This window comes from Panthera uncia, chromosome D4 (assembly GCF_023721935.1).
Source record: "Panthera uncia isolate 11264 chromosome D4, Puncia_PCG_1.0, whole genome shotgun sequence".
NCBI classification, from domain to species: Eukaryota; Metazoa; Chordata; class Mammalia; order Carnivora; family Felidae; genus Panthera; species Panthera uncia.
In genome coordinates this window covers 58,978,503-59,004,171 of record NC_064807.1, presented here as the reverse complement: position 1 = coordinate 59,004,171, position 25,669 = coordinate 58,978,503, and the positions used below count along the sequence as shown (strand labels likewise).

Genomic DNA, 25,669 nt, shown 5'->3' with positions numbered 1-25,669 from the left:
CACACCCCCCCCCTCCTGGAAACCCAGGAGCTGTGGGCCCTCAAAGGGGCATCTGACCTAGCCTGGGGTGAGGCTGGAGGTGGGGAAGGCTCCTGGAAGAGGTGATGTCTGAGCTGGGTTGTTAGTGGGATTAGAGTCAGCCAGACTCTGGAGGGGAGGAAAGCAAAGAAGGTCATTGGGTAAATGGCCCACCTCTCTGAGCCTCAGTCTCTTCATCTGTAAAATGGCTCAAATGTCAATACCTGCTTTGCCTAATTTTTAGGGTGGTTGTGAGGCTCAAAATTGGATAAAGAGCATGGAAGTGCTTTTGAACTATAAAATGCCCCAAGCACCTGTTCATTGTTCTTTATTGTGATGTCTGGAGCCCGCTGGGGTTAGGAAGTACAGGGCCAGCATCCTTCGGGGTCTCAGAGGACATCTGGTCTGTTTTAACAGGCCTCCAGTCGAAGTCCAACAGGGACAGACAGCTTCCGTTTACCTCGCACCCCTTGATTTAAGAGCTCAAGAGTATTTCTGTACTGGGGTGTGGCTTTGCTTCCAGGAGGCCTGAGGGCAGCCGTGACCCAATCACAGCCCTTTCCCATGGAAGGGGGACAAGTATCTGCAGAAAGCCATGAGGCCATGAGCATGGGCCAGGCCTTGGGGACCTGGCTGAGGTGGACTAAGGCACCTGCCAAGGGAAGGGATGGAGGACAGGGGAGTGCCGTGAGATCACTGAGAAGAAACCCGTCCATGTGGAGGGTGGTCTGCAAGGTCACGTTAACTGGAAAAGCAAGGAAGAGAACTGTGTGTGGGGACTGAGCCTGTTAGGGTTTGAATGTGGGAGAAGAATATATCTATGCACCGTGACTACGGATACAGATGGACACACATCAAGCTGGTTGATTATCACTCTCACTTTTGTCTTTTCTATATTTGAAATTTTTATGTGCTATTTGACATTCATTTCTAGAGCAATTTGTCTGTATGTAATATATGTTACAATATAATGTAGATAGTATAACAGTCTGACCTCACCAGGCTGGAGGGTTTACCAAGGCACCCAAGGACTTGGATGAGGCCTGAATGACACCCCCCTGCTGGCCTTCTAGGACAGTTGAGAGCAGAGTCCAGGGATGGCTTGATGAGGGAGTCACAGAAGAAGAAGTCTCTGGGTTAGGTTCCAGGACTCTTTGGGACAAAGACTGGGGGTTTTAGGCAGCCGTAAGCACTGTTAGGACTGTGACCAGACTGCATAAGCCAGGGACCGCAGGCTACATCAGCAGGAGCACAGGGTCAGATCCAGAAAGGTTAGGATTCTACTGGAGTTTGGGCCACCCCCTGAGTGGGACCGGGACAGCAGGGACAGATCCGGAGGGCCAGCTGGCTAGGGAAGGGCCTATCTTCAGAGTTTGTGATGCTTCAGGGCCCCGCCTCAGTATGCCAGACCCCAGCAGACCCTTTTCCCTCAATGATGCACTTTCTTGGTCTTTGGTCCATGGGGCGCTCACACACCTTCCCGTCTCTTTGCAAAGGAAATAAAGAAACTAAGCTGTTGTCATGTTTTGTTAAATGCAGAGTACCTTCTGTTATGAGATATACCATTATTTTAAAATCCATTAAGAAAGAAAAACAGCAGACAGTTAAACTATAAATTGCATCCCAGTTTCAGAGATGTTACATGTTAAAAAACTGTGTGTCTTAGAATCAATTAGATATGACATGCAGGAGTCCCCACACTAGGCTCTTAATGTGCATATATCCATTTAATCCTGTATCAACCTCCTGGCTAGATAGCTTTGTCCTCTTTTTACAGGTAAGAAGACAGGGGTCCCAGAGAGGTTTAGTGACTTTTGCAAGGTCACACAGCCACTGGGATCTGAACCCTGCTCTAACTAGACTCCATTACTTTTTCCTCATCCCGCCCCACAAAGAAAAGGCTCCTGAGTCCTGGCCCTTGAGAAAAAGAAAGTGTTCACACTGCAGAGTAAACATATTCCAGTTCAGAAATGCCCCAGTGGACTGGTCATTAACGCCCAGGGCTATGAGTGATGGGGGAGTCCTAGAGGGGAACTCAGGAGATAATGGACAGGAAAGAGCTTTGAGAGCTTTTTGGCTGGTTCATTAGCCTCATCCTTGTTAAAACCATTACCAGGAGGAGTAGGTTGACCTATGGCCCACGCCCCTGGAGAAAGACCACAGAGACCTGCCCCACACAGATTATCCTAGAGTCTCACCCAGAAAGGCCCATTCGTTCATTTCCTACAAAGTTATTTTTCAATTAACTTTTTTAAATGAGATCTTTATTCGTGTATTGGTTACTGAGTGTGAGGGATACGGAGCAGAGCAAAACAGACATAGGTATTGCCCGGGTAGGCTCACAGACCAGAGAAGATGAGCAGTAATCCTAAAGTCCCACAAAACCTGGAACAGGTGCCTGGGGGAGAAGAGAGGGTATCAAAGCTTGCCGAGCTGAGAATGTGTGTAATTCAGGGTCACTGCAGAACGCTATTCTAAGGGAAGGACTTTTGAGCTGAGATCTGAAGGATGAATATGAGTAATCAGGTGGAGGTGGGAAGGGGAGCATGCTGGACAGAAGAAACAGCCCCGAGGCTGAAGGGGTTGGACCTTTGAGGAATTAAGAGCACTGAGTGTCTACAGCTCTGATTCCTGGGCACAGGAGGCTGGAGAGGTGGAGTGGGCCAGACCCTTTGGGTCCTGGCGTAATGGCCATGGAGTGGCATGCTCAGATTGACATCTTTGGGGGGAAAAATGATTGGTAGGTAAGACTAAGTGTGCAGGTGAGAGCAGCTGGTAGCAGTGGGAGTGGAGATAAGTGGATGGTTTAAAAGGTTTGGGAGGGGTGACATTAGTGATGGATTTGGCTCTGAGTACAAGGAGGAGGAGGCCACACAGGCGACCCCTGGGATCTGGCTTGCCTGGCTGCACCCTTGCCCTCACAAGACCTGGCTTGCAGAGGAAGGGCCCTGGAGAGAGAAGAGCTGCGCTGGGAAAGCCGTCACCCCATTTGGCACTTCCTGTTTGGGTTTTGTCTGTTTTTTCCCCGGCCCTAAGTAGGTATGCTGGTTTGTCCGGCACCGGAGTTGCGCCGGATAATGGGGAAAGAAGTCAGTGGGTGAAGGTTTCAGGGTGAGGGTGAGGTGATGGGCCGTGGCACCTGTGGGAGGAGAGAGGAGGAGACAGGTGGGGAGGAGGTAGAGGGGGGCCAGTGACGGGTCGTCTCTCAGGTGCAGGCTGTACGACGGTGTCCCGCATTACTGGGCACAGGAAGCAGGCATCATGGCAGATGGATGTCTCATGGCCCAGACACCATCCCGGGAGCTGGCCTTTCAGAAACGCTGGATCCAAGCTTGGTGGCAGAGTCAAGGCAGAGCCAAATGGCTTATGTCTCTCTGGAGAGCGGTCTGTGGTCCCGGGCTCTCTCCTTGGGCCTGAACCAGCACCTAACAGGGGTACTGACGAAGGCCTGCTCACATCTGGCAGGTGACAGGAGGCTGAAGGTGGGGAGGTTGTGGCCAGCAAGGGGGCACTTGAATCAGTGACTATGGAAGCGGGTGGCACATTTTCACATGATGACAGAGTGCAGGGTATGGCCAAGAGAAGGCGTGACTGAGGACAAGGAAAGAAGGTCATTTGGAGATGATACGGTCCTTGTACAGGGGGAGACTGAGGCTGGAGGGGATCTGGGACTTGTCTGAGGTCACACAGCGAGGAAGTGGCTCTCCTGGTGTGCTGTGCTGTGGGTCCCAGATTTCAGAGGGTGGTTCCTTTCCTCAGTCTTCCACGGGGAGACTGCTGCTGAGTCTACACCCTGGGCTGGGTGTCAGGAGGCCTAGGCAGGGGGTCGTGGCCAGGCAGGAGGGAAGGTGTGCGGGGAGCCTCTGAAAGAGGGAGCAGCTAAGCTGAGCCTTGTAGCAGCTGAACGTGCAGAGAGGAGGGAGGGACTTTTTGGCAAAAGAAGCTGCACAGGCCGAGGGCTGGCGAAGGGGCGGATACTGAGCCTATTGGGGATGTAGCGAACATACGGTCCAGTTTGGCTCAGTCTAGGGAATAGTATCAGGTACTGGCCAGTTGCCAAGGGCAGGGAGGTGGGAGCAGCCTGCCCTGGCAGGGAAGAGTGTTTTTTCATTGACACTGTTTAGAGTTGCAGGCATATCATGATAATAAAAAGTCAGACTTTTAGTCGGTCTTATTGTTTTTAAGTTCTCTATAGAAAATGCACCCCCTATTGTCTGCACCCAGGCCTACTGCCCTTGTGCCCCCATTTTCTCTCCCCACCTTGCCCCACCTCTCTTCTGGGTTTACCCCTCAGATCTCAGCTTTGAATGCCCAACTGAGAAGCCATTGAAGGTTTTGGAATAGGGGATGCTTCCGTCTCATGGTAGCCCAGGGGGGACTCAGCTTAGGAGAAGTCAGAGAGAGGGATTAGAAGGACAGTCTGGAGGAGGCAAGAAGGTTATGGGAGGTGGGGAGGATGAGAGTAGGGGGAAAGAGAGCCGTAGAGCAGGAGCGGGATTTCAGGCACGCCCCAGAAGGCCCAGGACCCAGATCCACAGCTGTCTGCCACCACACCAGGCCTGGGCGGGCACACCTGGGGGGCCACTGGGCTGCAGAGGCTCCAGGTCCTGCTGTATCCAGGGCTGTAGCTAGCAGTCAGAGGCAGAATTCTCAGGCTCCAGATCTCAGCCCCCTAAACAAAACCTTCCAGAGTGTAAGGACAGAAGTAACACCCCTCAGGGGCTACTACCCAGCCTGCAGATGTCAGCAGGACCTCATGGGGTACCCAAACAGCAGTCCGTGAGCTGGGTTTGATGGGTCCCATTTCACAGATGCAGAACCAAGGCTTCAGAGTGAGACAGAGTAACTCCTGGAACCGTGGCCTGCCGACAGCAACACGTCCCTCCGTTGTGCCAGCATTTGTGACTTTGCTGGGACGCACTCCACCCTCAGAGCCAGCAAGTGATTCATGCCACAGGGGACACAGCTGCAGAGGGCTGAGAGGTGCAGGGACCTGCGAACGGCCCAGTAAGAGGCTGGACTGTGGCCAGGACAGGGAAGCATCCAGTGTCAGCATCTAGAACTAGAGGTTTGCGTTCTCTCTGGGATCTGCTACTGACCAGCCAGGTGACCTTGGACAAGTTACATCCCTTCCAGAATCCTTGTATCTTCATCTGAAAAGTGAGGTTAGACCAGATGATCTCTACCGTCCTATGTGGCCTGAAAATCCTCTCTGATAGTTTCCCCAGCTTCTGTTCTGGTGGCCTCCAAAGTGAGGTGTGCATGCTCATTGGGGTGCAGGAAAAAAATAATATCTGACGGGAAAATCACTCAGCTTTGCTCATGTTTCCCAGGTTTACACCTGCTGACGCCACTCAGGGTGTCAGCCTCATGCCTCATGTCTCCAGAAGTCTCGGGAGAGAGGGGGAAAGCCCTCTAAGAAAGGATGACCCCTACTCTTTGATTTGTTTTCAGCAGTTTATTACAATTAATTTAACCTGGTTAATGAATCCAGGTTAATCCAGACTAATTAATCCAGATTGGATTAATGGATTATACTAACCAGTTTTAACTAAATGAATCCTCACAAAATGGACAAGTGGTTTTAGAAGATTCCTATCTGAACAGTGGGTTGGTTGGTGGTGGTTCTAATAATACCAGTAAGAGCTGACAAGAGGTTAACCCTTGGGTTTCCAGCAAGATTCCATTGGCAGCCACAGATAAGGGGAAAAAAAACAATGACAAGCTAGAGAAGTCAGCCCAAGGTGTTTTTAAATTTGAGGGACATTATTTGAAATTTGCAGTCACTCTGATTAATGATGAATCTTGCTGGGGCGCCTGGGTGGCTCAGTCGGTTAAGCATCCGACTTCAGCTCAGGTCACGACCTCGCGGTCCGTGAGTTCGAGCCCCGCGTCGGGCTCTGGGCTGATGGCTCAGAGCCTGGAGCCTGCTTCAGATTCTGTGTCTCCCTCTCTCTCTGCCCCTCCCCCGTTCATGCTATGTCTCTCTCTGTCTCAAAAATAAAAAACGTTAAAAAAAAAAAAAAAAAAGAAAGAAATACAGACCTGATTTAAAAAAAAAAAAAAATGATGAATCTTGCTTCATGTGTATGTTGTGCCTCACAGCTCCCAATGGTAGTTACTCGTGTATAATATAAAATATTGGCAGGGGTGGGGACTCATTTTTTTTTCTCTTTGAAAGGAGCATATGATTAAAAAAAAAAAAAAAGTCCCCCTGCTCTAACCTCCTGGTCCTTTTCTATGCAGCTGCCACTTCTAACAAACCACCACATTTGTGATCAAACTTTGTTCAAGTGGGGTGTGATTTCTCCGTTTTTCTACCCATTCCCAGGGCAGCCACCCCATGGCTACCTTTGAGCCCACAGATGCCAGCACAGGGTCTGTCTCCAGCTGGAGACATGGAAAATGTAGGGTGAGTCGATGTGCCCCGATTTACCTTTCCCACTGTGGGGCTGTTGCCGTATTAATCTTTCTAGCAGCAAAGACTTGGGGGTCTGTCTTCTCTCCTGAACCTAAAGAGCCCCATCTTTCTTAGCCTAAACCACACACTGGAGGAATATAGCCCACGTTCCAAAAGTCTGACCTCCAGGAGGGTCCAGCTAGGGTGAATGACCCCCCAGCTTCACAATTAGATTTTTCTTCCCCTGTCATCCTTGGAATTTGTCCCTCTGAGGACAGCAACACAGATAAGAAACAAAATATTTGGTGCGGTATCCAGACACAGGATCAAAGGAAAGTTTGTTTCATGTTTTAGAGGACTCTCCTGGGCTCAGGTGCCAGAAATCTGAATCCCATTCCTGGTTCTTCCCTGTATGGATGGCCCTGGGCAAGCTGACTCAGTTTCTCTTTCTGCACCCCATGAGTTCTTGGGGTCTGGCCAGTGCTGCTATTCTAAGAAGTGAATCTGGGATCTTTGGGGGGACCTGCTCTTCTGAGTGTTTCTCAGCCCCCATCTGGAGGATTTGAGTACAGTCTGGGCTCCGAGCTGGGTGAGAGATGGAGAGCTCCCCACTGGAGCATAACGGGGAGGTGACCAAAATGGGGAGTAGTTAGGAAACTTAGCCACACAAAAAACTCCCCAACCTGAGTAGAACCATCCCAGAGGCACGTGGTCAGGGGCCTCAGATCTCTGAAGGGTTGGCATGGGGCAAAGGCAAAGGATGTGGTTGGTGGGGCTCAAGGGATGGAAGAGGGCAATAGGGGAAATTGTGGATTTCCTCTTTGTAGAAGGAGGAAGTGTAACAAACAGTTGAGTTGCTCTGTCCCCGGAAGGAGTGCGTTTTCCATCACTAGAATGGTACAAGCCAGGACCCTCAGACTTTTCAGACAGAGTGGTGTGGAAAGGGAGACAGAGCTGGGCTGGATGCCCACCTGGGTCCCTGACACTGGGCAGTCTTGAAATACTTTATCTGTTTTTTGCCCCAAATGTAATAAAATCATTTGAGAGAGGGAGTTAGTGTGCCTGCCTAAGAATTAGATTAGATAAGAATTAGAGCTTTAGACTCTAAATCAGCACGAAGCGGGTGGCAGAGAGACACAAGGCTTTCTCTGTTTCCAGACTGTGAAGATCTAATACTTAAATCTTCAAGTATTGCCACTTAGAGGAGAAAGAAAGGACACGGACACTTTGTGTTTCTGGTTTAGTCTGTAAGTCCTGTTCACCTTATCCATTTTTGCTAAAGGTTCATTTCAATCCCTCAATACAGTCAAATACCTTAGAACAGTGCCCAGCTCACAGTGAGTACTCAGTAGAAGTTGCTATTATTGCTTATTTTGAATTTATCTTGAACTTGCCATGTGCCAGGCAGTGTTCTAAGTACTTGTCAGATATGAACTCATTTCCTATTACCATCCCGCTTCGTGATGACAAAACCTGAGGCCTGGAGAGGTTGATGAGCCTGCCCAAGGTGTCCCAACTGGGTGTGTGGTGAGGCCTGTGTTCGAGCCCAGTAGGTGGTCCCCGACCGTGTCTGTCACCATCCCTGCTGCCTCTCTGTGTAGTCACATCGTGCAATAAAGAAACAAAACACCTTTGCCTCCACTCCCCCTGCAGAGCCTCCCCAAGGCCTCAGGAGGGTGACAAGCAGGGACACACATTCCCATTGCACAGACAAGCACCAGGGCCCAGAGAGGGACAATGACGTGAGTGGGGTCACACGGCAAATGAGGGCAGAGCATCCTGGAGCGGGGCCCCTGGTCTCAGAATGTCTGTGTACCTTCCCTGCACAGAGCGGAGCTCCCAGCTGAAACCGGAGGGAGTCCCGGTTGCAGGCACTGCCTCACAAGGATTTTTCCTTCACCAGGAGCAGCTAGAGCTGGCTCCACAGAGGGACAGTGAGCAGGAGGGAAGTGGATGGCAAGAGCCGCCCCTCTGCCCGGGGAATGGTCCTCCGGGCCCTTCTTGACAGCACCTGGGAGAGCCATGAGGCACCCTACAGCACCCCTTCTGCCCTGAGTGGCCAGGAGTGAAAGAATGTGACCTCCACTGGGGCAGGAGGACCAGCCCCACCCCCCCACTCCCGTCAGGGAAGGTGTAGCAGAAGCAGAGGTGGAGCTGGCCAAAGGTGCACCGAGAGCCGGGCCGTGATACCTAGGTGCTGCTGGCTCTCTTCTTCCTTTTTCACTGTGGCAGAATATGCATAGCGTAAAATTTGCCATCGTAACCGTCTTCAGTTCTGTGACATGGAGCACATTCACACTGTTGTACAACCAGCACCACGAGGATTTTTGTTTTTATTTTTAATTTTTTTAATGTCTATTTATTTTTGAGAGGGAGAGAGACAGAGAGCGAGCGGGGGGGAGGGGCAGAGAGAGAGGGAGACACAGAATCCGAAGCGGGCTCCAGGCTCTGAGCTGTCAGCACCGGGCCCCACGCGGGGCTCGAACTCACAAACCGCGAGATCATGACCTGAGCCGAAGTCGGACGCTTAACTGACTGAGCCACCCTGGAGTCCCTGGTTTTTAAATTTTGACGTCACAATAGCCTAATGTATTCTTTGACGGTTTTGCTGACACATATTAATGAAAAGTGTGCGTTAGGTGCTAAAATTATCATACTTGACAAAAAGGACCGTGTGTAGGAGCTTCCCCCATGCCAGGCATGGCTTTGAGGCATTTTAAATTAATAAATTCATTGAATCCTTGCAATTTCCCTATAAGTTAGGTTCTGTTACTGACCCCAGTTTACAGATGAGAAGACAGAGAGGTTTAGTATCTATCCCCAAATCCCTCCCTGGCTCTTGTCTGGGCCCTCCGGTTGCTACCGTTTATTGAGGACTCACTGTGTGCAAGGCTCACTGCTCTGTTCAGCCTTGGCCCCATTTCATAGCAACCTGGGAAAGAGGTAAGTGCCTGTGTGGTTCCAAGATACACAGAAAGCAAGTCTAGGTTTATATCTGGGTCTCTGACTCAGAAGCCTGTGTCTTGACCAGCAGGCCTCGGTGCCTGCTGTTGAGACAGTGAAGCTGTCATCATAATACCCGCCTGGTTCTTGAGTGCTGGCCTCAGCCCATGTTTGTATATTGAGAATATGTGAGTGGTAGAAAGCCAAGAATCACAGCCCCAAGTGGCCCTGAGCTAGGAAGTGGTTGTGTGTTCATGGAATCTTTGTGTATTTGTGTAACCTCAGAAAATTGCTCTGAGCTGAGCACAGCTTGTTGCATCCATGAGATGGGGGTACTTCTCCCCACCCTCAGGCGGATGTAAATTCTGCCTCCCCTGCAAGGTGGAAATGAATTGAGCAGTGAAAGGGAAGGACTGTGCAGATCGTTGAGCAGGGTTGTAGAGCGATGGCTCTCAGAGTGGTCCCCGGACCAGCTGCATCATTGTCACCTGGGAAATTGTTAGAAATGCAGGTTCTCAGGCTCCACTGCCGAATTGCTAAATCAGAAACTCTAGGATGGGCACAGCAGTCTGGAAGTTAATCAGCCTTCCAGGTGATTCTGATGAACTCTCAGGTGGAGACCCACTGCTAGACATCATCCCGCAGAGTGTAAATTGAGATACTGTCACCAGTCCCCGCAGAGAGTTTGTCTTGGGCCAGAAGCACGTCTTCAGCCTGGGATGCTGACATCTTTCCTGTCCCCTTCACCCTCACTCCTGTGCTCCCTGGCCCACAGGCCCAGTCTGAACAAATGATTGGGGGGAGCTCAGGGAGGCTGGAAACGGGGAGACGGTGGCCTCATGGTCCTCTCCTGGCCACTGTTGCAGCCAGTACCTAAAGAATTGATTAAGGCTGAGCGTTTATCCCTACGTTAATAAGCAGGGGAGGGAGAAGCAGGAAGGAATTGCCCAATGTGTGCGGCTCCAATGTGTGTGGCTGAGCTGGGAAATGGAGTCCTGGGCTGTCCTGGCATGTGCAGGAAACAGGCAGCCCCTCAGTCATATCTGGAGACTCCTAGAACAGCGAAGTGGGTTGAGGGAAGAAAGGAAGCTATCTCCTGAGGTAAAACCCCAGCTGCTGAGATGTGGCCTCCTGGCTCCACTGCTGAATCAAATTGCTAAGACCTGGGGAGGCAGAGCCGAGTTTGACTCCTGGCCAGCAAATCGGTGGCTCTGCACGCTCCCCTAATCAGGCATGATCTTCTCCCCCCCCCCCCCCCCCCCGCCTCAGAATGAGAGAGAGAACACAAGCAGGGGAGAGGCAGAAAGAGAGGAAGAGAGAGAATCCCAAGCAGACTCAGCGCTGACAGCACAGGATTCGAACCCAGGAACATGAGATCATGTCCTGAGCTGAAACCAAGAGTCAGACGCTTCACCGACTGAGCCACCCAGGCGCCTCCTCCCGAGTCTCAGAACCATCACCCTCTTCCTCTTCACCGTGTTCCACAGCCCCTCCAGCCAACTGGAGCCGGGCGGGAAATAAAACCCACTTCACACACTTATTTCTTCCTTCGACACAAGCCCAAAGTGGAGGAAAGAAAATACTTTCTCCAGCCAAACATTCTAACTACCTAATAGGAAGAGCTAAATACACAGCACCTCTCACCTCACCACACCCCTGGTTACAAACTTTGACATCTTCCCGTGGTCTCAAGGGCCAAGTCCTTGAGCCGGTATTCAGAGCCCTTGCTGGCACCTTGCTGGCCTGGCCCCCACTGCTCCCTTGCGCTTGCCCAGACGCCGGCCAGACTCCACCTTTGTGGTTGCCACGCCACACACCCCCTTCCACCTGGAATGCCCTCCCTTCACTCTGGGCTCAGCTCACTTTACTCAGCCTTTGAGACTGGCCTCAAACCGACCTGCCCAGAGGCCCTCACCGACTCCTGGGATTTCCACCTCCCTGCTGCAGCCTGCTCAGTCCCATTCACCCTGAATTGTGCTCGCTGGTTGCATGTCGGCCTCTCCCATCAACCTGAGCCCTGAGGGGCAGAAGCCCCTGCCAGGGTTATCCTTGCCTTCTCCCACACAGTGCCCAGCACAGGTCAGGCTTCGGGAGGGCCCCAGTAATGCAGGTTGAAGTCACCCTTCAGGCCCCAGGCCCCTGCCACAGGGCAGGTGGGAGCTGACTGGTGGGCCAGAGGCGAGAGCCAGTGACAATAGAATGCAGGCCCCCTGGCAGGTGCCATCCCAGAACTTGGACTATAGGGCTTCTGCTCACTGTGGAACCCTGAGCCAGGCACTCTCCCTGTCTGGGCCTCAGTGTCCCTCTCTGTCCAAAGACAAATTCAGAAGCTTTGCTGGGGAATGGATGGTGAGGAGGAAGTAGAGACTCCAGATTTTCAACCTCCTGAAGGTGGGTTTAGAAAGTCCCCAGTGACCCTTGTCCCTTGAAACTCTCAGATAAGGAGATTGTGGGGCAATAAATCTGCATGGAGTTTTGGTCTGGGCCTGATTTGGGGGAATAAATAGGAAGAAGCTGTGTTCTTTGTCTCCAGAGGAGCCAGGCAAGAAGGGTACCAGGCTGAAACTAAGGACTGGGACAGCTGATAGGCCCTAGCTGATAGGTGACAGCTCTGTCACCCTCACAGTCCTGCCTGGGCTTTGGTGTGTGTGGACTGGAGAGCCCTCAGCAGACCGTCCTCACAGACGGGCAAGGTAGGAATATTACCTGCCTGAGAAAACAAAACCCGAGAGGGGATGAGATCTGCTCAAGGTCATGGAGTAAATTGGCATCAGAATCAAGATTCTCCAACCTGACCAGCATGCCTGTTATGAAAGTGACAGGCCCAGCCCCCTCCCCCAAATGCCCAGAGAGGGTTCAGGAGAGGCTGGTGGCATAAGTGGAAGCTGGCCCAGGAGCCAGGTCGGTCTCCCCCTGGGTGCCTGCTTGTGGAATCTGACCTGAGTGTGGGCAAAGCAGAGGGGAAGACCCTTCGGACTTGGCGGTCTGATGGGTGAGTGGCTGGATGAATGGATGGAGAAAAGTAGGAAGAAACACAGGCAGCAGGACCAGAGAATGGAAGAGGGCAACCATAGCCGAGCTCTTAGTTGGTACTTGACGTTTGCAAGATAGTTTGCAGCCATTATCTCATTTAATCCTTGGCAAGACTCTGAGGTAAATATTAGGGTACCCTTTTACAGATGTGGATGCTGAGGCCCAGAGACAAGTGGAGGTCCAGGATTTCAACCTGATTCTTCTCTTTTCCTGCCCTGGGCAGCCTCACAGGAGAGAGAGCGCTCCTCCCTGGTGGTGGTACTATTTGAACTGGGCCCAGGAAGTGGGAGTGAGAGGAAGGGCATCCTAGAAGCCCAGCTAAGTGCCAACCATGCGCTTACCTGGGCTGATTAAGTTCGAGGCAGAGCGAAGGGGGCATGATCAAAAATGGCATGTCTGGGAAAACACTATGCTTTGAGGGGAGAGCAGATAAACCAGTTTGGCTAAAGGGTGAGTCTGTGGAGATGGAGAAGCAAGCAGATGTGGAGATGAGGGGAGGCAGTGGAGGCAGAATGTGGGGCCCCACAACCCTAGTCCAGCAGAGAGCTTTCTCCTAAGGACAGAGAGGACCTAAGGTGGGCCTTAGGGGAAATGACAGTGTCAGAGTGAGGGCAGGAAAGGAGCCCTGGGCTGGGGTGGGGGAGAAATGGAGTCACCCAGAGAAAAGGCTGCCCATGCTTTGCAAGGCTTGAGGGAGGGGGAGAACAGCTGGGGGCCGTGGGGCAGGGGAGGTGAGGCCATTTCAGGAGGTGGCCTGCCTCTCTTCCGTGCCAGGGACCTGGCTCTGGGGAGTGTCAGCTGTCAGGAGGAGGGGCTCCTTCGGGCCTAATCTTATCAGGAGGAGAGAGGCATTTTCTTGGTTCTCTCTCTGACTCAATCTGTATTTCCTGGGGCCTGTGGGGAGCCGTCCGTGCTGGACTAGAAGGACCGGAGACCTGGAGGAAGGGAGATGGGGGCAGAGGAGGGTACGCATGACAGAGAGAACGTGGAGGTAGGACTGTTTTTACTTCTAGCTGCAGGAACCTCTGCCTTCACTGCTGAAACGACCCCGGAGGAAGTCTGGTGGGGGGTTGCCCTGAAGCGGTGTCCCCAGTATCCTGTGTGGCCTATGTTAATGGAGAGAACCAAGGGCTGCCCCTGTCTTCCCTTCCACCCCCACCGAGAGCCTCCCCCCCTCCCCCACCCGCCACCTCAGCAAGCGGCTGAGCTAGGCGGCTGGTTTCCACCCCAAGAGTCCTGCCACAGAGACGCACACATAACACTCGTCGGGTTCTTCTTGACCAAGATGGATTATTGGTTAGCTTTTCATGGGTGCTTGTCTGTTCCCTCCATCAACGTGGTGAGCACTGGGGATGAGAACTCTATGCCTCGCGTCTGTTTTGCACTTTCTGGTTTGGGATTTTTACTTAGATCCCCCAAATGTTGGGCCTTCAACATGTACCTATCACATACTAAATCAAATCTTAGTGTCCTGTAAACATTGGGACCACAACAGTATTTTTTTTTAATGTTTATCTATTTATTCTTTAGAGAGGTGGGGGAAGGGAGAGAGAGAGAGAGGGCTCCAGGCTCTGTGCTGTCAGCACAGAGTCCTATGCGGGGCTCAGACCCATGAACGGCGAGATCATGACCTGAGCTGAAGTCGGACGCTCAATTGGCTGAGCCACCCAGGTACCCCAAGGGACCACAACAGTCTTAACAGCAAACGTGTAGAGCACTCAGTACGCACCCAGCATCACTCCATGTGCTGTGTGGATTCTCTCATTTAATCGTCTGGACAGCCCTGTGAAAGAGTGTGGATCCAGGCCTAAACAGCTTGGCTTCAAATTCCAGCTCAGCCGCCTGCTAGCTGTGTGATTTTGGACAAGTTGCTTTGCCTCTCTGAGCCCCCAGTTGTCTCATCTGTAAAAATGGGGGGATAATAGTACTTGCCATGAGGATTAAGTTAGTACGTAGAACATACTTCATACATAGTAAGCAAGTAAGTAAGTTAACTATTATCTATTACTGTGCCTGATTTTACTGGTGAGGAAATAGATACATTAAGTTAGCCTGCCCAAAGTCACACAGGTGTGGTGTACATGATCTGTCAATACACTGTTAATTGAGTACCCAGTAGCCACATGTGGCTATTGAGCAGTTGAAATGTTGGTAATGTGATTGAGGAGGTGCATTTTATATTTTTTGTGTGTGTTTATTTATTTTTGATAGAGAGAGCTGAGCATGAGCAGGGGAGGGGCAGAGAGAGAGAGGGAGACACCGAGGCTCCAGGCTCTGAACTGTCAGCACAGAGCCCAATGCGGGGCTGGAACTCACGAACTGTGAGATCATGACCTGAGTGGAAGTCGGACGCTTAACCCACTGAACCACCCAGGCGCCCCTCTTTTAATCATTTTGACTTTAATTTAGAAGCCACGAGACCCCCGTGTTGGACAGAACTGGTGCAGAGGTCCCACACCCAGTGATCCGATGTAAATGATTCTCATGTGCATTTGAGGTCACAGTCCACAGCCCTGTGCTTTACCAGTTTAAGATCGTGCCGTGTCCTGTCTTCCTGCTCTCAGCCATTTCCTCAAGAGGTGTAAACATGTGGAGAGCAGTGACAGAACTGCCCAGCCCTCGCTGCCCCGTCTCAATCCCAACACGGGGCCTGGCCCAGAATAAGCACTAAGCCAATAGCGAGTGGAGATTGCTGATTGAATTAAGTCAGGTTCACCTCCCTTTACAAACCTCGTATTTTTCTGCTTTGAAATGTTCTATGCTCTGGTTCAGGATGTTGGGCTCTTTAGGAAATTGGTTCTAGAGCCTTCTCTTCCACACAGCAAATTGCCAGAGTCAAGGTTATGAGTGACTTAGAATAGAATCATTGCATGTGGGACACCTGGGTGGCTCAGTTGCTTAAGCATCGGACTCTTGATCTCAGCTCAGGCCTTGCTCTCGGGGTCCGTAAGTTCAAACCCCACATCGGGCTCCACACTGGACATCGAGCCTACTTAAAAAAAAAGAAAAATCATCGCATGTGAATCAGATAATGGTTCTCTGGAGATCTCTGTGGTTGGTGGGGGGTGGGGGTGACCAACTTGTCCCCATTTGCCTGGGACTTTCCTTATTTTAGCACTGAAAGTCCTGCATTGGGAATATGCCCCTGTCCCATACCCTACACCTTAGGCAAACCAGGACAGGGGGTCCCCCAAGTTCTGTGGAGAGCAACAAGGCCTCTTCTTGCTCTGAAGAAAGGGAAGAAAACTAAGCCTACGAAGTGAGACCCTGAGGCTCCACGTCCCTGCGTCCCAACCTTTCACTGCAGACCCTGTTACTGGCCTGTGGAAGACGAAAATAGACACTTTGTGCCAAGGAGTGACAAGTACAACAGGGCGTGGCCTCAGACAAGCAGAAATGACTGTGGATAAAATTCTCACTAGCAGGAAGTCGCCAAGACCTGTGGTTTCTTCTTTCTGCCTGGTGGGAAGGACGCCTTCAGGTGAATGGCTGGTTAAGCAGAGACCTATGTCAGCCACAGGGGCCTTGACCTCAGCTGGGCCTTGTTTCCAGAACCAGATATCCCACTTCTGGGGTGGGTCACAGGCCCTGATAAGGATTCAGGACAAAAGAGAATGGTTTCCAGGCAAGTTTGGAGCCAAGGTCAGGATCAGGACAAGCCCTATGATGGGTAATAGTTGGTCAAAGATTGGAGTCAAGATGAGGGACCCGCCCATAATCAGCTGTGTGTTGTGTTAACTCTTGGTCTTTATAGATCACCTTCAAATAGAGCGTTCTTTACTCTTACAGTAATCTTTTCAGTTTTTAAGCCGAAGAAACTGTGGTTCTAATTCCCCTCTATTAACTGCACTGATATAAATATGGTGGTTTAGACCTTCTCCCAAGGCAATAGGGGGGCAGCTCACTGGCCACAAGGTCAGGTTTTAAGAGAAAGAAAGTAAAACTCCAAATATTGGATGTGGAACCCCAAACTTACAAAGGGACAAGGGTAGCCAGCAGCACCAGACTCCTACCCACCTCCGAAGGCTAAAACCAAATTAGATAATTTCATTCTTTCCCTGAGGCCAGGAACATACAATTAATGAATAATCTATTATGCTGGTTCGTACCACACCCAATTTGGGTTTGGTTTCATTCACCCTGCAGCTTACCCTCGTCCTGTAATGATGCAGGGCTGGGCTTCGAAGACAGGCCTTTGGGGGCAGGCGGGACAGTCTCTGTGTGTGTCTCTCCATCTCTTTCTCTACACGTCAGAGAGGAGCATGTGGCAGGAAGAGGGACCCCTGGGTCAAGCCTTGGCTTCTGCTTCCCGCCTCCACTGCCCCTATTAATATGATCTTGGTCAAATCGCTTCCTTGGCACCTCAGTTTTGCCCTCATCAAATGAAACAACTATCTCCACTTACCTGCAGGAGAGCTGCAAGGGATGGGGCAGGGAGCAAGCCATTCCACTGTCAGGCATTAAGAAGTAAACTCAGTGGGACGTTAAACCCAGAGATGACTAAATCTTTTGGTAGAGGGGGCAGGGAATTCGGAGTCCACAAAGCCTAATCCCATGGCTAAACACGCATGGGATAGCAGCAGCAGCGGAAGTGATGCCACCCCTGCTTTGTGCCCCAGCGGGCTGGCCGGCCACACCTAAGAAGGCATGCTGCGACTTTGATGTGGGCCCAGCCTGGCACCAGGCAGGATGGGACTGGTGGCATGGGATAAATCTGGCCCAGATCAGCCGTTCTGGCCCAGCCCATGGGTGAGGGCCCTTGCAGTGCTGAGGGCCCGCTACAGGCTGCATTTCCAGGCAAGTGCCTGCTTGTGGGGGAAATGAGCAGGGGAAACTCTCGCTCTCTGAATTGCTGAGTCCTTAGATTCACGCATGCACAGATACACACATCCAGGCACAGATGCAATTGAATACCCAAAGAGAAGCACACATGTGTGCACAGGAGTACGCGGGCACATAGGATGAACGCAGTGCTCATGCACAGACATGCACACCCAGTGCATACACATTTGCACAAAGTTCACCCACATATATGTGTGCACATGCCCATCCTGTGGGCACAGAGAGAGAGATGGCCTGCCTGGTTTGGCCCCATCCTCCACTTCTCTGAGTTTCCTTCCATGACAACAGATCTGGAAGAAACTTGGCAGTGGAGATAAGGTGCTGGGCGGGGTAGGGCGGGGTAGAGTGGGGAGAGGTATTGGGGGCAGAGGGACAGAAGGTCGCTGACACAGAGTTTTAGTTTTCTGTCACTGTTTCACAGCCGCTGGCTTCATCAATGGAGGCAAACAGCCCTCTTTTCAAAAGGTGTCCACGTAGCTTCCTGAGCCATGTTTTAGTTAGTTAGTTTGTTTGTTTTTTAAATTTTGGTGGGGAGGTGTGCAGGAGAGAGAAAGAGAATCTTAAGTAGGTGACACGGGGCTTGAACTCATGACCGTGAGATCATAACCTGAGCTGAAATCAAGAGTCATATGCTCAACTTACTGAGCCACCCAGGCACCCCTGTTTTACTTTTCTGAAACATGGGGGTGATAATGGTCATGATGTTTCCTCTTCTGGGCTGAGAATGGGTGTGAAGGAGATTTCCTCATCATGGTCGCTATCTGCAGGAACCTGGAGATGGAGGCTCTGGGGGCAGGACTGCGTCCCCGCCCCCAGCTCCACGGTTTACAAGCTGTGCACCCTTGGGTGGGTTACTTCCCTTCTCTGCCTCCACCTCCACATCTATAATGGGGAGCAAAGTAGCACCTGCCTGTTAAATTCATGCTGGGAATGGCACCTGGCACATAGCAAGCACCCAAAAACTGTGAGTTGTCATTGCCCAGGAAGTGACTGAGCTGAAGGACAGTCATTGACCATGCCTCTTGAGGCCCCCTGACCCTGACCCTGGGCTGAGAGCCATCCCTCAGGTGTGGGGCCAAGCCCCAGGCTGTGAAGGGAGGGCACCAAGAATGGCCAGAGGGCCCAGGACTGATGCTAATGGTCAGTCATGTGGATTTCTGCAGCCATGATGGACCCTCTCACCCGACAGCCCACAGCACGTGAGCCCGAAAGCTGGCTTATCTCCCCTGCTTGGTTTCTCACTGACATGTCTCCTCTTCTCTATCTCCTCTGCCCTATTTCAGCCCAGGTGATCCTCACCTGTCACCTGTCCCACCCTTTCTTGCTCTCAGCAATCAAGAGAGTCCTCCTAAAAGTGAGCTCTGCTCGATCCCCTGTTTTAATCGCTTCAGCAACTCCTCATTGCCTTCAGAGTCTGAGTTCTTTTACATGGCTCCTGAGGTGATCTGGGTCCTGCCTCCTCGCCCATCTCTTTCCCGCAGGTTCCTGTGCCCCAGCCACACTAAGCACAGACAGCCATTTCCCAGTTTACCGTTGGTTGGGGCTGCATGGGGCAGTGTGTTAGTCAGGACAGTAGGCTCAGCTCTGGGACAAATGGCCCCACTTTCTAACTGGTTTGCTCTGCAGGTTTATTTCTCGGTCACGCTATGACAGAGTCAGGGACTTCGTTAGGGGGAGATCCTCTGTTCCACAGGACCCCTTGGGGACCCAGGATGATGGAAGCCACATCATGCAGAACATGTGGCCTTTTCATCCCTTCAACCAAGGACAAGAGTTCTGGAGGGTCACAGGCAGGTCTTCCATGTTTCAGCCTGAAAGTGGCACACACCACTGCTGTCCCTGATCCATTGGTGCTAGAATCAGTTCCGTGACTGCCCAACAGCAAGGAGGTAGGGACGTGAAGGGAGCAATAGAATGTCTGATGAGCCCCACCACTGGCCACAGACGGGTGTCCCCCCCGCCCCACCATGGCAGCTGCTGAAGGTGAGGCAGAGTTGGGAGGCACCTGGAGCTGAGCCTGCTGACGTGCCCCCCTACTTTTCTAACCCCAGCCCTGGCCCAAGGCAGTTCCTCCGCTGCCATCTAATTACCAAGACCCTAGGGACATCTCGGTCCTCGTGATTTCTTTCTGTGAGGACCCCCAGGACTCATTTCCCTCAGGACCCCCTGCAGAGAAAAGCTGTGCTGCTCCTTAGCAAGTGGTGGCTGGCTAAATCCCTTTGTGATTCTGTTTCCCTTATCGAATTGGCCACTAGGAAGCTTGGAGCCGAGTCTGAAGTGCACCTGCACTGTGTGGAGGACCTGGCAACACACGTTCAGTAGCTTAACTACCTCCAAATATCAGGCAATCTCTGTGTCCCCGCATTTTCCCTTGTCCCCATTTCCTTGCCAAGGCTTTTCCATTTGCTCCTATCTTGTGTGCTTTCCATTTCTATACAGCTTCTTACACGCTTTCCGGGATCAGATGGACATTAATTAGTCTGTCCCTGCATTCTGTGCTGCTTCCTGTAGCTCTGGCAAATGCAGCTCCCAAAAGGAAAGTTAAAATGTCTGAGCTTCACAGGACAGACCTGTCCCGTGAGGCTGATGGGCTTCCCTGTAAAGAGTTTGGCTCATGGGTCAGACCCCTGATCACCGTGACCTCTTGAGGTCAACAGTCTAATCTTGTGGCTTTGAACCGAACACAGAGCAAGTGCCTTCTTTGGTCCTGACCCTGTGGGTGCCCAGCACACACATGCCTGCCCTTGGGAAGTTCCTAGGGCCTGGGGTGGGCAGAGCTCTGGGCTGGGCACTCCTGGAGCAGAGCGCCAGGCCTTTCTCTGAGGAGCCTGCAAGCAGCAGAGGAGATGAGACCTGACACCAGACTCAGGAATCAGAGCCAAGAGTGTCAAGAGCCCGAGGGCAGCAAGGAGACATGGCAGGTTGGGGTGAGAGAGAGGAGAGGAGAACCAGAGATCTGCTACTTGTGGTGTCGTGGAAGACTCCAGAGGAGGACGTGGGAGCTGGAGAAGGGAAGGTGGAGATATGGAGATGGGGAGACAGGGGATACGGGGTGGGGAAGGGCAGGCCAAGCAGAGGGGAAAGCAAGGGGGAGGGCCCAGAGGACTGGAAATGCAAAAGCAGGTTCAGGGAAGCTGGGGGTTCTTTATCTGGAAAGTACCCTTTAGAAGATGAGCAAGGAAAGTTGAATCTCAGAATATGGAGCAGAACCTCACCAGAAGGCCTAAATGCCAGGCTGGGTTTGGCCTTGCTCCTGCAGGGCGGCAGTAAATCGGGAGCATCCAAGAGTGACCTCAGGAGGGTGGCGAGGAATACATCCAGGCTTGGTCCAGAAGGATCTCTCTGGCCTAGATGAGGAACGTGGACAAGAAGGCCCGGTGGGGTCAGAGACTGGGGTCAGGGGCTTGACCTGGGCAGCAGCAGGGCTGAGAGGCCACGTTGTGTCGTGTGTTTGGCCACTGATGAGGCCGAGACCCTCTTCTGCCATTCATGATCTAGCCCTGCTCACCCCTCTAGCTGTGTTCTCGTCACTCACATCATCCAGTTTACGTGTGTGTGTGTGTGTGTGTGTGTGTGTTTAACATCACCTTGCTAATCTTACTAAACCACATGTAGTTTCCCAAACATTCCATGTTTGCTTCTGTCTCTGGGCCTTTGCTTAGGCTGTTCCATCTGCCGGGCATATCTTCCCCCCACCTTACCACTGTCCTGTCAACATAGCCTACTCTTCCTCATCCTTCAAATCACAGCTCACATGTCACTTCCCCTGGGAAGCCTTCCCTGACTGCCATGTACAAATCTCCATTATTACCTAGAGTACACTGGGTCCCAGTGGCCCGGACTCCTGTAGGGGCCTCGCTCACAGGATTCTTCACTCCTGTAAGGATGGGCTCATGCTTATTCTCTCCAATCCCCAGTGCCAGGCACGGGGCCCAGTCGTCCAGTGGTGCTCAGTAGACAGAGTGAACAAATACAGGGCTGGATGAGGATCTGGAGAAGTTCAGGATGCCTGGATGATAATATTGGGAGTAATTACTACTGTAGATCAAGGGACCTTAATGTATCATGTAATTTAGTCCTCATGACAAGTCTATGAGACAGATGATTTTGTTATCCCCATTTTACAGATGAGGAAACTGAGAACTCAGACTTAAGTCACTTGCTCGCCCAGCTGGTAAGTGGCAGAGCTGGGATTGGAGCCCAGGCAGGCTGGCTCCAGAGGACACAGTGTGACCCACTTAGCTGGGCTGAGTGGCGTGGCACGGCTGGGGTGCCTGCTGAGATGGTGGAGAGGGGGGGAAGGTGGTGAGTTCTGTCTCTTGCGTTTCTGCCTTTTGTTCTTACGCTTGAAGAAATGACAAGCAAACAGGCCAGCGATAACCATACACCGTCTCACCAGATCCACAGAAGTAGCCACAATAACAGTCTGTTCGTTTGGTTGCCCTTCATAGCACATTGTCCACCTAGAACTGACCACTGTGCTGGTCGTGCCCTCTGAAGGTGAGCTCCCTGAGTGTCCCACCATCAGGGCAGCGAGCCTCATGCCCCTTTTGTCCTGTTTGTCTCCCGCAGATGTCATGGCATCCCCAGTACCGGAGCTCCAAGTTCCGCCACGTCTTTGGCAAACCAGCCAGCAAGGAGAATTGCTACGACTCGGTGCCCATCACCCACAGCGTCCACGACAATCACTTCTGCGCCGTGAACCCCCGTTTCATTGCAGTCGTGACCGAGTGCGCTGGTGGGGGAGCCTTCCTCGTCATTCCCTTGAACCAGGTAAGGCTGCCTGCTAAGCCCCAGGTCCCAGCAGCCCTCTGGAGGCTGTACAGACAGAGGGGAAGTAGAAAGAGCCTGGGTTCTGGTCTCTTATGTGGATTCGAATCCTAACCCTGCTTATTACCAGCCATGTGACCTTGAGTCGTTTCACTTCCTTGAGCTTTGGTTTCCTCATTGAGAAAAAAAAATACCTATCCTGGGATTTCAGCTTCTAACTGAAGCTACCTAGCTAGCTTCTAGCTACTCCTAGGACTACTCCCTCACTGCGAAATGATTCACTCCTGAATAAAATGTAATTTGTGATGCATTGCTGGGCTCACAAGATGTTGGGGAAATCTCCAAGGCCACTTCCCCTCCCCAGCAAAAAGAAACAAATCTTGAGCCAAAAAATCTAACTGGGAGAGGTAAGCAGTAAGCAAACAGAAAGAACAAGCTTATCCTGCCGGCACATGTTAACAGTATAGGTTAGACCATATGCAATTGCTGATACTTAATAGTTTTTTAACCCAGAAGTGGTAATTTTGTATAGCTTAACTTAATAGCAGACCTTGTCAGGATACCGAGCCTGAATCTTCTTAAGGCTGAACCTGCAAAAGAGCTAGAGAGATCCCGGTTGGTAGTGCCTCTGGCTCACAGCAGAGGCAGATAGGAAGTTTCTCCAGAGGAAGGCATCCCCGATGTGGACAGGACTCCTACAGAGTCAGATCAGGGAAATTTGTAATCTGAGATCACCAAGCATGTGAGCCACCACGAGGGAGAGTCAGCTGAGACAACAAACTACAGACTTAGACCCCCCCACAAAGGACTTCAGAAATTAAAGTCATAAATACAAAATGGAATCTCATAGACCAGGTTTTCTGATCCCAGCGGAATTGAATTAGAAATCAACATCAAACGATACATTTTCAACTCCCATTCACTAGTATCTCACCAGGAGACCACAATGAGATACCACCACAACCACAGAATTGGCAAAGATGTAAAAATCTAACAATAGGAAGTTGTGGCAAGGACATGGAACAGTGTAAACTCTCAGACACTTCTGGTGACAGTGTTAACTGTCACACGTGGTTTTTTGGGGGTTTTTTGGTGTGTTTTTTTGGTTTTTTGTCACATGTGTTTTGAAGCAAAACGTGACAGCTTCTAGTAAAGAGGAAAATACACATACGTTCTGACCCAGAGATTCCACTCCTTGGTATATCCCATGCAATGTGTTTACGTGCATCAGAACACAAATACAAGAATGTGCATACGAGTGTTGTTAATATTATCACAAAACTGCAAAAACTCAAATGTCCAAGAATTGAATAAATAAATGATAATATCTCCATAATACGGAATCTGCACAGTCATGAAAAGGAACAAAGTATACATACATACGTACCACAACATGGATGAATCTTAATGACAATTTTGAGGAAAAGAAACCAAACAAATTACAAGCGATCTCGCTCTCTTTACCTAAAGATAGATACAGACTAAATTAAATTCTACCTGAAGGGATGTATTAGTAAGTAGAACAATTTTAAGGAAGAGCAAGCAAAGGACTGTCATGAAATCCAGGACGATTGTCACTCCCTGAGGGAGGGGAGTAGTTATGATTGGAGAATATCCATGGAAGGGGGGCGTCTTCTTTGTGTGCTGATAGTTCATGTCTTAACCTGAGAAGATGGCAGATGTATGGGTAATTTATTTTCCAGCAATTCATTAAGCTGAACACTTGCATTTCATGCCTTTTTTTATATGCTATATTTTATACAAACACATACATAAGGATGATACGATGTTCATGTGGTTTTACGGGCAGTTTCTATATAACTTCCAAGGAACTGATTATTCCAATATTTTGCAAACACTTCTAGAGAGAAGAAAAAGAGGGACTTCTCCCCTCCTTGTTCTATGAGCCAATGTAACTTTGATTCCAAAACCAGATAAGGAGAAAACAAGAAAGGAAAATGACAGCGCAGTCTCACTCAAGATGTATGCAGAATGGCTAGCAAACAAAATCCAGCAGTGAATTTTAAAAAGGATGCATTCTAACCAAGCTGGATTTATTCCAGAAACTAAGGACAGTTTAATATTAATAAATCTAGAAATGTAAATCATTACATTAACAAATGAAGGGAGAAAGCCATACAGTCATCTTCATAAATGCAGAAAAATCATTTGATAAAGCTCAGTACCCATTCATGATATAAATTCTTAGCAAATCGGGAAAAGAGCATTTCACTAACATAAACAGAATTTTTAAAAACCTTTTATTTAGATTCACCCGTTGCTAACATTCTGCCAGGGTTACTTTTTATCTCTTTTATATCTTTCTCTCCATATGTGTATGTATAGAAATTTTATGTCTGGACCAGTTGGGGTCTGGTCCCCCAACTCAGGACCATTCATTGTATTTTGTTGTCATGTGTCTTAGTCTACTTCATTTCATGATGTTAACATTTTTAAGCAGGTAAAGGACAGCTATTTTGTAGAACATTTTAAAATTTGGATTTTTGAAATTGTTTTCTCATGATTAGATTTATATCATACATTTTGGGTAAGAATATTAAACAAATGGTGTTGAATCCTCAGTTCATATGTCTTGTGACACATGTTGTCAGTTTGTCCCATTATTGGTGATATCAGTGATATTTGATCTCTTTGTTAATATGATGCAAACATTCATAAAGATGGAATGTTAGAAACATCCCTTTAAAATCAATAGTGAGTTAAAGGTCCTGGCCTGCACAGTAAAGCTAAAAAATAAGTTAAGGTAGAAGGATTGAAATGGAAGACATAAAATCACTCTTCTTTATAGGTATGATTGCCTACATAGAAACCCAAAAGAATATATGGTCAAATTATTAGAAAAATAATAAGGGTTTTTGGAAGGTGGCTGGATACAAAAAAATCAGAATACAAAAATGAATTGCATTTTTATATACTAAGAACACTTACAATATGTAAACATTTGCAGTGCAATAAAAGAAGTTTGGATATATAGGAATGAACAAACAAAAGGAGGAAAATACAGAGCATTATTGAAAAACTAGTATTAAAGATCACCTAAATAAATGGAAATGTATACCATGTTCATGAATGGCCTCTCTTTCTCCCTCTCCCAAATCTCCAAGGCATTCTTCTTTTTTGGATGTAGTCTGCAGCATATTCCTTTCTTAGGATACCACACCCTGATTACTTTGAATTAGAGTTATTTGTGTTCTTCTGCTAGTACCTCCTAATGCACTGGGAATGGGGGGAGCGGAGAATGGCTACTGTGTTGACCTAAATATCACATGTTGGGCATGCAGTTGGTGCTCATAAATTTTCATTGATTGAACAAATTACCCAATGATTGTTCATCTAAATAAATAGGGAGGGTGTCATTGGCAAAAGGAATGGCATCAGCAAAGGCACAGAGGTGGGACTGTACATGGAATGACCAGATGATAATGCAGAGAACAGTCTGGCCAGAACAAATGAACAGTCTGTGTTGAAGGGGAGGAAGGGAAGTACCCTGGGGACGTGGATGGGGCCAGATTACAAGGGCCTTGAATCCCAGGATGAGAAGTGTGAACTGTATTCTAGAGCTGAAATTTTTCATGCTGGGGAGGGACAAGTATAAAATGGGATTTATGGAAAGACTTAAAGGTCAGAGCTCAAAGGTCTCCT

General features: G+C 50.0%; 1 protein-coding gene across 1 annotated transcript in view; it reads left to right on the top strand.

Annotated features, from left to right (window-relative positions):
- CORO2A (coronin 2A) overlaps positions 1 to 25,669 on the top strand; it is a 53,691-nt gene that overhangs the window by 6,000 nt on the left and 22,022 nt on the right. The window contains exon 2 of the mRNA XM_049627045.1: positions 21,809 to 22,009. Within this exon, the coding sequence (XP_049483002.1) occupies positions 21,809 to 22,009 (201 nt within the window). The remainder of the gene's footprint in view (positions 1 to 21,808; positions 22,010 to 25,669) is intronic.